The 12,271-nt window shown below is 36.4% G+C and overlaps 1 protein-coding gene across 1 annotated transcript in view; it reads right to left on the bottom strand.

The window, feature by feature from the left end:
- Positions 1 to 12,271, bottom strand: part of TSSC1 (tumor suppressing subtransferable candidate 1) — a 63,902-nt gene that overhangs the window by 11,563 nt on the left and 40,068 nt on the right. Inside the window, exons 6-7 of the mRNA XM_009999247.1 lie at positions 3,499 to 3,635; positions 1,044 to 1,211 (exon numbers count right to left, since the gene is read on the bottom strand). Of these exons, the coding sequence (XP_009997549.1) occupies positions 1,044 to 1,211; positions 3,499 to 3,635 (305 nt within the window). The remainder of the gene's footprint in view (positions 1 to 1,043; positions 1,212 to 3,498; positions 3,636 to 12,271) is intronic.

The raw sequence follows: 12,271 nt of genomic DNA, 5'->3' as shown, positions 1-12,271 counted from the left end.
ATTCGACAAATAAGTTTTGAAAAAAAAAAAGCCAAAAAATCAAAGTAATAAAACACACCTTTCAGTAGAACATTCCTTGAGGGTACATGCCAATTCATTATTTAGTAAGTCAGAGAAATACTTAAGTTCTAAATATAAAAATTTCCCCAAAGCAAAACAAGGATTAGAAATAACCTGTTAAACAAAAATCTCACAACATTCTTACAGTGATGTTTAAAATAGACCCTAAACCAAAAGCAGGATTATATTTCTCTTCAATTTTTACATTCTACATTCCGAGTTAATACCAAAATGTCTCATGGTTCTTGTTTTATTCTTTTCCTTTTAATCTTCTGGAAAAAAGCATAAATGCTGCTTCTGTTAATTCACATCTTCATTTCTCTCAAAGTAGCTTCAGGGTCCAGATTTCTTTTGCAAGAACTACTCCAACCCACATTTTTAAAAATATTAACTGCTCATCCTTTCTTAATCACTGAAGTCTGCAAACATTAGACAAGATTCTCTCCTTGCTCCAGCCACAGGCCAGAGTGGTAGATACAGGCTCTAAATATTATCTCTAAGAACTACTTGCTTGCACATTCTGGCTTTGGGGCCACAAAGAGCATGAAAAAATGTGGGGCTGAATTACTGAGCATTTTTGCTGTTCGATAACAGGATAGATGGCAGCTGCTGTAACTAAAAGAGCTCAAGGGCTTTTCTGCATGTCAGGTGCAGCAGATCAGGCTCAATTTGGGAAGGCACATCTGTGTCCCAGCTGGCCCCTACAAGCCAGGCTCTGTGCTTTGCTTCTCAAAGGTGCATCCAATCTCCCAACAATGTTAACAACAGTTTCTTGCCAATTAGACTAACATTGTCTAAATTCTTAATTTACAATCACACAAGGAACATTTGCATGTTGAAACCTTCCCTCCGTGCAGAAAAATGACTATTCACCACTGCACAAGCATAGTTAGTTTGCATTGTTCCTCAACAGTAAAATAATTAGCTGAATAAATTAGATAAGACATCCACCCACAAAACAGCATGCAGACAATTTGTTTTACCAGTGGGAATGCTCCTCTAGTGTCTTCACTGGTTCAGTGACATTTCTTGTGTCCCAGAATTTCACCTTGCAGTCATCTCCACAGCTAGCCAGGTAGTATTGTTTATTGGGATTAAAGTCTAGGTCTCGTACCAGCTGTCCGTGTGCATTTTCTATGCAATATATCTGTCTGTAAGACACATTAAAAAAATTAAATGGTCTATAAAAAGCTAACTGCACTCCACTGACAGGAATCTGTTTCCCTGGAAACTTGCATAATCCCCTTAGCACCTGCAGACCTAGAGTTCCCATTGCTAGTGCAGTTTTTTGGGAAATCCCAGCTGTTATTAATGACTTGTATAGATTTCTCAGCTTGCATTAAAGCATTGCTCTTCTCTTTTTGCATTTGGAACATCTAGACCTAAAGGAAAACTGCAGTTCCAGATTATTCTAGCACAGCTCTCTAACAACTGTTATGAAATGCCTGCTACTAAACCACAATGTTTTCACAGAAGATTTTCTCCACCCTTGAGTATTTATTCTGTATTTATGTCATCTTGTTCTCCCTGTATGAAAAACTGAGATGCAAGGGAAGCAATATTTATGAACAACAGCTTCTTATTATTGCTCTATTTTGAACTTACCTTTTTGAGCTCTGGCTTTTATCACTAATTTCCCTGTGGCCCTTAAATTCCTCATACTCGTGCATGTGGACCACTTCAGAAAACATTTGTAGTACTGCTAACAATCTCACATCCTTATTCAAAATATCATGTTCTATCAGTTTCTTACTGTATGTTGCCTCTTAGAGTTGTTTTTTGTTTGTTTCTGCTATTGTATTACCTGTTTTCTAAAGAGGCTGTACCTCTGCCCATGTCCATTCTCAAAGCCACCATCTACTAAAGCTCTGCTTGGATTTGAGAGTTCCTACCATCTTCGCAGGACTTGTAACACTTTGTAACTTTTTCTTTTTTTAAATTAAAAATGCTTCTCTTCAGAATACATAGACTTACCAAAGCTTTCTATTTCCTGCACTCTATACATGTTCTCCTCTGAAGACCAAAGAGAGAAGTCTATTGCTGTTAATACTTGACTACTAATGTTAAATAAAGTAGCTCCATAAGAAGAGATTCAAAGTATACCAGGCCTATACTAGGCACTATCTTGACAGCTATGGCAGTTACTCAGGATAGAGGATATCCCCTAGATACCCAACTTCAGCACTTGGCTCAGAGATTGAGAGGTTAAGGTTATCATTTAAGTATGCCTTTCTACTACATATTCTGGGATCCAAATTCAACATTTCCTCTTGATTTCTTGAAACATCCTTATGGGAAAAAATTTAAATCCCAAGTATGCTTGCAGCAATAAAACACTTCTTTCCTCTATTACTACACTTTCACTTCTTTCTTGCTCTTCTTGCATTGCTCATGGAGATGCGTGTAAGGGTTTAAAAATAAATTCCACTGTACATTCAGTGGCACTTAACATGAAAACATGTAGCCCAACTTAACTATTATTCTGACCATTATTCTTTTACAAGACAAAGAATAGGACTTTCAAACCTGATGACAAGCATGCAGGAAGTGAGCTAATTATTATATCTGTATTTTTAGCTTTTGTTTATTAAAGTAGATGAACCTTTTTGATAAAAAAAACCCCACAAGACTGGTAAACACAGGGATTTATTGCTACACCCGTGAGCTGGCAGGAACCATAGAACTAAATTTAAAGTCATCCCCCTTTAAGGCAACAAAAGTTATTACAAGACATCCGTCTTCCAGGTTTAGTGATAAATTACTATGTGCTAAGGGGATAAAGCGTATCTTAAAAAAGCTTGCACAGGCTTTAGTAGTCATGGCAACAGATGTGCACAACAGCACTCCTTTGCTTATCAAAATCACAGCTGAGCAGGGGGGAAACACGTTATTAGGTATATTCAAAACCTTAATTGATTTGGTTATGGTTTTGATAGATTGAAGAGTTTCCTATACCTAGCATATTACAACCTTTGATACAGTACAGTATCATCTTCGCTAAAATCAGGAAAGTGAAGAGTGAACTTACCCTGTGAATTACCTTCAGAGATTAAAGTCACCTTTAAATAGTATGCTGTGAAGGCAGTTCACGGCATAGTCGGGACTGATTTAAAATCATTTGCAGGTTGAATTAAAGAAGAGCTTCATTAAAGCAATGCCTATGTATTGAACAAATAGTCTTGAGACTAGTATATATGTTCAGAAAAACTCAATATACAAGTTTGAATTCAAGCTGAGGGGAAAAAGCCGAGAAACCTCGTTACCAAACTGCGAATATATCAGCTATGCCAGCCCAACCATTCCTTTTATAAGTGATAGTGTTGTCACATTTATGACCTTTAAAAAAAATAAAATCAAAAATTATGTTAGGAGTAATGAAAAAAACATCTTCAAAGGAGATTGTCTTTTTTAGAGAACAAGACTGCAATTTCTCATTACCTCATGCTTCGTGTATCCCACCCTCGAAGAGTGGTATCATTGGCTGTTGCAATCTGTGTACAGTTGTGATGTGGACTCCATCTTCCAGAAGTAAATTTTAATTGCCCTTTCCCTTCCAAGGCTGCAGAACTAGAGAGCTAAAATAAGGAAACAAAGCTGGCAACATTTCTAGATGTAAAGCTAAAATGAAATTAGTTCCTCCAAGGGCAAAAACTGCACAATAGCCTATTGTCCCAAGTGTAATGGACTATCAAAGTCATAGGATAAAAAAAACAACAAACTGGAAAAAAACCGAAAACTAGAGCTCATTTTATATCTCACAAAGTCTTATGCAACACGATACGTTCAGAAATATCAGAAGCATTGTACTACTTCATAAACTAAAATCAAAGTTTTCTGATCGTTTGTTGAAACAGTAGATAGACAGTAAAGGTACATTGCATGAATCTGTAGTTGCCTCAAGCAGATAAATAAACACACCCATTTAGTTTCATGAACAATTTAATCTTTAAGAACAGAATTGTATTGTTAAAGACGCTTCAACAAATATATAATAGCTTTTAAAATAAATAAATGAATAAATATAAAATCAAGACCCAGGTGCCCATGTAATCACATAAATACCTATTACTGTAAGAGCAAGTACTATAGCACTGCACTAAAATCTGTGAGAATTAAAGGTTTTGGTTCCAAAGCCAGGCTTGCATGTCATTGAGCAGACAGCTCTGCATCTCCATAGTTAATTAAAAGAATGCACAAAATAATCAACTTTCCCTTTGAAGTTGTACAGCAAGTTATCCTCCAATTCCACATGAACATAGGGAAAAACGAAGCAGCTGCAAACACTGCAAATTACTTTTACTTCTAATCACTTACTGAAACTGTTTGTTTAATATCTAATGTGGGAGTAAGCAAAATACTAGATTTTTAATTGGATATAAAATTTATACGAATTTCAAGCAGATAGGCAGCCACCATACTTATTTAGTCATCTTGCACATAATGTCCATATTTCAAAATGTTTCATTTAGATGGATTTCACACAAGCCGATTACTGCGCAAGATCTCATTGGATCACTTCTCTCCTTTACTTAAATCCTAATGCATAATATTCTATTAAATGGAACATTTCTCAGCAGAAGTATTACACTGATGGATAAAAAGTACTGAAACATACATGATGTTTACATAACCTTTAAATGACATAAACAGAAAAATATGCTGTCAATACAATACCGCTTAGTTCTATTTGCATATGATAACAAAGTCCAAGTATTTTGCTAACTTTTTATTATTACATTTGCACCAAAAATATCCTAGTTAGCTTTTTCATTAACAATCTAGAAATTGAAACTTTTCCATCACTCAAGTCTATGCTACCTAAGATGTGTCATCTTCAAAAAATTTTACAGATGTTTTCCACAGAATGTCAGTTCCCAGTATGCAAGGTTATATATTGCTCATATGATAAGTAATATAACACTGCAGCCAAATACTCCTCTAGTACCATTATTCTCTAAGTACAAATACCGTCTGAAAGCTTTCCTACAACTTCTGGGTTATTAATATAAAGAAAAATATTTTATGAGACACTAGACGCAAGATATTAAACTGCACAATTTTTGGCACATACTAGATTCCAAGCAAAAGAGAATATGCAGAGCTTGAGAGGATAATTTCAAAAATTAAGTTCTTTCACCTACACTGCTCTCCAGCAGCTCAGCCCCCAATCTGGACTGGGACATGGTGTTGTTCTTCCCCAAATGTAAAACTCTGCACTTCCCCTTGTTGAATTTCATCATGTTTCTCCCCGCCCAACTCTCCAGCCTATCTAAGTCTCTCTGAATGGCAGCACAGCCTTCTGGTGTGTCAGCCACTCCTCCCAGCTTAGTGTCATCAGCAAACTTGCTGAGGGTACATTCTATACCCTCATCCAGGTCGTTGATGAAGATGTTGAACAACACCGGTCCCAGTACCGACCCCTGTGGGACTCCACTAGTCACACACCTCCAACCAGATTCTTCCCCATTGACTACAACTCTCTGACTCCTTCCTTTCAACCAGTTCCTAATCCACCTCACTTCCTGATCACCAAACCCATACCTGATCAACTTTTCTACAAGGATGCTGTGGGAGACGGTGTCAAATGCTTTACTGAAATCAAGATAAACCACATCTACCGCTCTACCATCATCTATCCACCTAGTAATTTCCTCATAGAAGGCTATGAGGTTAGTCAAACATGATTTACCCTTGATAAAACCATGTTGACTGCTCTTGATGACCCCCATGTCCTTGATGTGCCTGGAGATAGTGCCAAGAACAAGTTGTTCCATCACCTTTCCAGGGATGGAGGTGAGGCTGACCGGTCTATAGTTACCCGGGTCCTCCTTCTTGCCCTTCTTGTAGACTGGAGTGACATTTGCTATCCTCCAGTCCTCAGGCACCTCACCTGTTGCCCATGACTTACTGAAGATGATGGAGAGTGGCCTAGCAATGACCTCCGCCAGCTCCCTCAGCACCCTTGGGTGCATTCCATCTGGACCCATTGATTTATGGATGTCCAGATTACTCAACTGATCCCTAACCCAATCCTCATCTACCATGTCAAACTCTTCCTCTATCTTGACTTCTTCTGGGGCTATATGAATCTGGGGCTCATAGGGAGACCCTGCAGGAGTGAAGACAGAGGCAAAGAAGGCATTCAGCACCTCTGCCTTCTTTATATCCTCTGTCACCAGGGCTCCCACCTCATTCCTCAATGGGCCAATATTGCCTCTATTGCTAGTTTTGCTAGCTATGTATTTGAAAAAGCCCTTTCTATTATCCTTAACCTGACTTGCAAGGTTAAGTTCCAAGGAGGCCTTAGCTTTCCTAATTGCCTCCCTACATCCTCTGACAACAGTCCTATATTCCTCCCAAGTGACCAGCCCCTCCTTCCATGATCTGTAGATTTTCCTTTTCCACTTAAGTTTGCCCAGTAGTTCCTTCTTTAACCATGCAGGTCTCCTAGCACCCTTACTAGATTTCATAACCATTGGGACGCTCTGATCCTGTGCTTGCAAGAAGTGGTCCTTGAATGTTGACCAGCTATCTTGAGCCCCTTTATCTTCTAGTACCCTGTCCCATGGGATTTCCCTTAATAGATGATTGAGGAGACCAAAGTTTGCCCTGTGGAAGTCCAGGGTTCTGGTCCTGCTGGGTATTTTGTTCCTTCCACACAGGATCCTGAACTCCATCATCTCATGATCACTGCAGCCAAGGCTGCCATTGACCACCACTGCTTCAACAAGGCCCTCCTTGCTGGTTAGTACAAGATCCAGCAGCGCTCCTCTTCTAGTCGGCTTGTCCACCATTTGCATTAAGAAGTTATCATCAATCTGTAGTAGACCCCCACAACTGTGTCACCCGCACCTGCTTGCCCCTTAATTCTTACCCACAGATGTTGGATGTCAACTATTACACACAGTCAAGTTCCAAAACAACTCATGGTAGTATTCTATTAAGAAAATGAATCCCCAGAAGTTACCGAATAAGTTCTTGTTCAATGTTTTTTTGTATGTCTTCTATGAACCTGAAAGGAACAACATGGATTTAAAGGACAGCTAAGAGGTAAGGAACAGCAGTGTTCATACATAAGAAGGAATCCTATACAACATAAGGAAGACTGCAACTTATCTTCCTGGAAATGCAAAAAATGAACTTAATGCAAACAAAGCTGGTAGTTCAGAATCAGAAATGCAAAAAGCTTTAGGCTTAGTTTTAATTAATATTTAAATATATGGACAGGTAAACGGGACTTCTTTTTATCCTGAACTCTTCCCACCACTTCTTTAAAGTCAGAAAAGTTGAATACAGAAGGAAAACATGACAAAAGAGGCACATTTTAAGACACTAATCACACCTAACAATTTGGATTTGCACTTGCCAGCAGATGAAGACATACAGTTCTCAGGAATTTCCTCACTGGATACTGAAGGAAAACAATTATGGGGGGGGCGGGGAAAGATCCTGTATCTACTTTTAGACAACAGAATTAGCTGTCCTTGCATTGTGCAAGGATTACATATTGACTTTAGAAAAAAGTCTGGACAAAATGAAATCTTGAACAGTGTAAAATGGTTATCAGAATATGAATGGATTTATCACTGTTCATAAGTGCTTAAGTGGATCAGTGCCTAAAGCTGGTGACATAAGAACAACAATAAAAGGGCAGTATGATATTATACTATAATTGCATGAGAGCCATGATTTTAAATCAAAAGAAAAGGTTCTGAGAAAAAATATGCAATGAAATATGATTGTAATAGAATTGTATATGTTATCCTCAGTGAAAGAAGGGAATTCACGAAAGCCAAGTATCTGTATATAAAAGTCTATCCTAACTTTGAAGGACTGACTTCTGTGTCTTCAAATGAAAACATGAATTACTTCAACTTATTTTTACCAAAAATATTAGTAAGGACTAAGATGCCTCTTTTTTCTTTTTTTTTTTTTCTTCAAATTTTAAAGAGAAAAGGATAGGCAGTATCCATAAAAAAAACCAAACAAATCCCAACATATATTAACCTCTAGAGGGTACAGAAATTATCTAGAAAAATCACAAGCTGCATGGAGATAGTGAACAAATTGGTCATTCTCTCTTCCAAAAAAGAGCTACTGGCCACTGAATTAAGCTTATAGAAGTCAGATTCAACAGCAAACAAAAGAAAATGGTTTTCCAACTAATGGACTCCTGAACACTTGAATGCATAAAGCTTACTTATGTTCAAGAAAAGAATTGGAAAGTACTTGGGAGAAAGATTTATTGAGGGTTATACTAAGTAGATAAACCCGACCAGGCTCAGAAAAATCTTTGGATTGAAAAGAGTAAAAGACTGTTTGAGTGTTATAAGCAAAGTATCCAATACATTTGCTCCACTGAACTTTTCTTTGGAGTCTGCTATTGCTACTGTTTCAAACAGCATACTAGGGCTGCAAGGACTCAGGTATGGATCACCATAACCAGTCTTAGAACGGAGCAGCATGAAGCAGGCAAATGGCAGAACATATCAAATTTTCTACTGAAGCTGCCTAAGGGGGCTGTAATTATTTATTTTTTTTCACAACATATTATGAAAAATCATGTCAGAGGACCAATTCTAATGTTCCACAAATTTCTGGACTTCTATGAACTTGTTTTTTATTTTTATTAAATAGAATGACTTAAAATTAATAAATATGTCATGCATTTGGAAGGTCAGTTGTTTCCCTCAGAGTCTTTGATGCCAGAACAAAATATTTAGAAAATAGAAAATGTTCTAATGCTGTAATTGGATTAATTTAGAAGTTCACATAGCATCTTTCTGGATAACAAAAAACCAAAAACACCCAATTAAAGTAAAGGCTGTATTTCTTAGTATGTATAAATGGTTACTGGTGACACTCAAATAATGTTCTTATAAGAAAATAAAGGCTAGCATAACAATGTCAAAAAACAGGTTCTCTCTTCAGGTAGTTAAAATCAAGCCACTTGGTAAAGTGTGCAATGTTAGCTCCTAGATTAGTATCTTAGTTTAAGAATTTTCTCACTTGAAAAAAAGGGATTATCAGTCATTACATATATAGAGAGAAAAAGATGCAAATTTCTATGTAAATGTTTAACAGCTGCAGCAATCTACTAAATACTTATCAATACATTGATATTCCTCATTTCCTTTAAGGAAATCACTTTGTTTTCCTTTCTTGACAATATTAGCTATTCCAATTTGAAGTACATAAAGTATCCTCATTTTTTTTTGGAAAAAACAACAACTCAAAAATCATTTAAAAAATAAAAACCCAGACATCTTTTTGCTTTTTTTTTGACTTTTGAATGTCTTTCTTTGTTTTGGTTTGTTTTTTGGGTTTTTTTTAAAGTATTTATTTAATAACTTTAGTTCTCTTACCACACAGCAGCAGCTGTGTTTTAAACAGAATAAAACACAAAAAAACCCACAAAGTGAACACTAAGGAACTCTCCCATCTTTCCCAAAAGGTTCTAAGACTAAAAATTTCATGGATGTCCAAGTGCATTCTAGATGAGACCAGTAAAGACACTATTCCATTTGTGAAATATTCATAGGCTGACAGTGCACATGCTTATTTGAACTTGACTGTCTTCTCAGTGAAGACAAGTTAGTAAAGACATCTTAAACAATTAAGCCCAAAAATACTTAGAATTTTTAAAGACCATCAAGTGAAAGAACTCATGGTAGTGATTACTAAACTCATTGAGACAAATCACACACAACATTATTTTTTTGCTTTTTAACCATACTCTCATAAACTGGGACTGGGACAAAATTCTCTGCATGTTGAAGGTTGTGCAGAGATGTCAAGACAGCCGCAAGGAGAAGTCCTTTTAATCAACCACAGTAACAAAGCCATTGAAAGACTATTTTGAGATCCACACTAAGAAGGAATGACTGTTGTTCTGCCTTGTTATTGACAGAAACAAATAGTGATGAGGACTTCACATCATTGAGTTCAGTTATTCGTATTGCAAGTAACCCCGCCATAGTCCTCTCATAGCTGTTTTTTTCTCTTGCACCATCTTACAATCATTTGCCTTTTCAAACACCCTCAGTATACTGGTAGCTCCAAGTCATTCTCAGAATAGCTAAGAAAGAGAATTTATGTATTTTTAAGTGCTGAGTTTCTACCTCAGAGCAAGAGAAGAACTTCATTCCCTAAATACAAGTTTTCTGCTTTATACGAGAAGAACTGAACTAAACATCAAGAGCAGCTAGCTCGTCCTTTGAAGTATATTGTTAGTCCTGCATATACTGATGATGCGTTCCAAGTTTGTTATCAATAATTTTCATAATGCTTCCATGCTACTGTTAAGGAGAACATTAAACAAAATTGATCCCAGCATCAACTCTTTAAGAACTGGTCTTCTATTCTCCTTCTGATCCAGTAATTTCTCTTTCATCTTTCTTCAGACTATTTTTGCCCTATTTTAATTAATCTGCTTATTCTAGTTGTACTAATTATGTTGCACGCTACAAAGTTCTCTACTAAATTCCACAATTGAGAAATAGCAGCCATCTTGCCAAGAAAGCATCTCATGTTTACTCCTAACATCCTCCTATATTTGGATATGTTTCTTTTACCCAGATAGACTGTGAAATCTTCCCCACAACATCCTTCTTCTTGCCTGGAATGCCACTGTCATATATGTTTCTATTTTCTGAATTAAGAACACGTGTAAGTTAAATCCTACTTAAGAATCCCGAAGGGACAGGAATCTAAAAGGAATCTAATTATTCATTTGCATAAAAACTATCAAAACCACTTCTGTACTCTTCTCCTTTGTGAAAACATGAGGCAAACAGGAAAATATCTACATTTTACCATCTCAATTTAATTCTGTTGCACAAATTTTCCATTCCAAACATACTGCATTACCCAAGGAAGAGTTCTAGTGGTTCAGCAACATCTGACCTAAAGTCTCTATACTATTATTTACTGTCACCTTTTCAACAGAACCATCCAGACCTTGTGGATTTGTTGGGCTTCTCCTGGGTTCAGCTAATGATTATAAATGGCAAAGAATAGCTAATTTAATTGCAAAAGGTAATGATGCAGTGAGCAGAAGATTAAGTTTCACCCCAGAAGGTAACGTCCTCAAAACAATAATAAAGAGAGTGATCAAGAGGACAGGAGAAGCTTGTCTTAATGCAAATACAGGCAAATATTCCTGTATATACTACTGTAATAAAGAAACAAGTTAGCAAAATACATTGAAAAGAAAAAAACCCACAGTACTGTATAGGAGTTATGGTTATTAAATACTTCCTATGACAGGTTGACCAGGTATTTCAGGGAATTAATAAACCAGTAATTTTATTACAAAGTAATAAAGGTCTGACAATATCAGAAATACTAAAATTCTTCAGGCTAATTCTACTTAAACAATGTGACTTGTAACTCCCAGGCAGAGAGAAGAGATGCACCAATTAAAAGTCTCTAAAGTTTTGATCAGTAAGTAAACAGAGATGTTGGCCTATAGAAAATCGTCAAGACACGTATTTTCAGTTTTTCACCAATACTACAACTGAGTTTTACATTTACTTTTTCAAAGATGAAAAGGTCCTCTTTATTAATATCCCAGAAAAGGGTGTTTTTACACTCTGATCAAAAAGTATTAATATACAAGGGTTTTTAGGGTTTAACATATTTTCGATTCAACAATCCATTATAAACAGGATATACACAGAAAGAGATCACTAGTTCACCAGCAGCTTACTGGCTGAACACTTCTTGTACACAGTGATAACCAAATGGAAAACATTTATTGCTTACCCCTACCAATGCTATCTATTACTAAACAACTTGTCCTCACAGATTTGTCTCCCACATTCCAAACATGACAAAATTAAAGATGGGGTGAAGTTATCATTTTTTGTTTGGTTTTGATTGTTTCTTTAAACAGAAACCCATCTCAATAATGAAATATTTCTTACTTTCTTTCTCGTCACTTCCTCTAACTGTCATTCCTATGTAATTTTTGTAAATATAAAACTGCTACAGAATATTTTTATTTTTTTATCCAGGCTTCTATGGATTCTGACAGGGAGTTAATCTCCTAGGAAGGAAGTAATCTTCAAAGACTTCAGAAATACACAGCAGTTGAATCTAGGCCTGAAAAAACCCTATGATACTGCACTTGACATTGTCATCATTTTAATTTTTAGTAAGTCTACAGTAGGCATTTTAAAGTGATGCTCATGGTTTTCTCAGAGTCTTG

This window comes from Chaetura pelagica, unplaced genomic scaffold (genome assembly GCF_000747805.2).
Source record: "Chaetura pelagica isolate M959 unplaced genomic scaffold, ChaPel_1.0 scaffold90, whole genome shotgun sequence".
In the NCBI taxonomy this organism is placed as follows: domain Eukaryota; kingdom Metazoa; phylum Chordata; class Aves; order Apodiformes; family Apodidae; genus Chaetura; species Chaetura pelagica.
The sequence above is the reverse complement of the archived record's forward strand: the minus strand, read 5'-3'. Positions and strand labels throughout refer to the sequence as shown.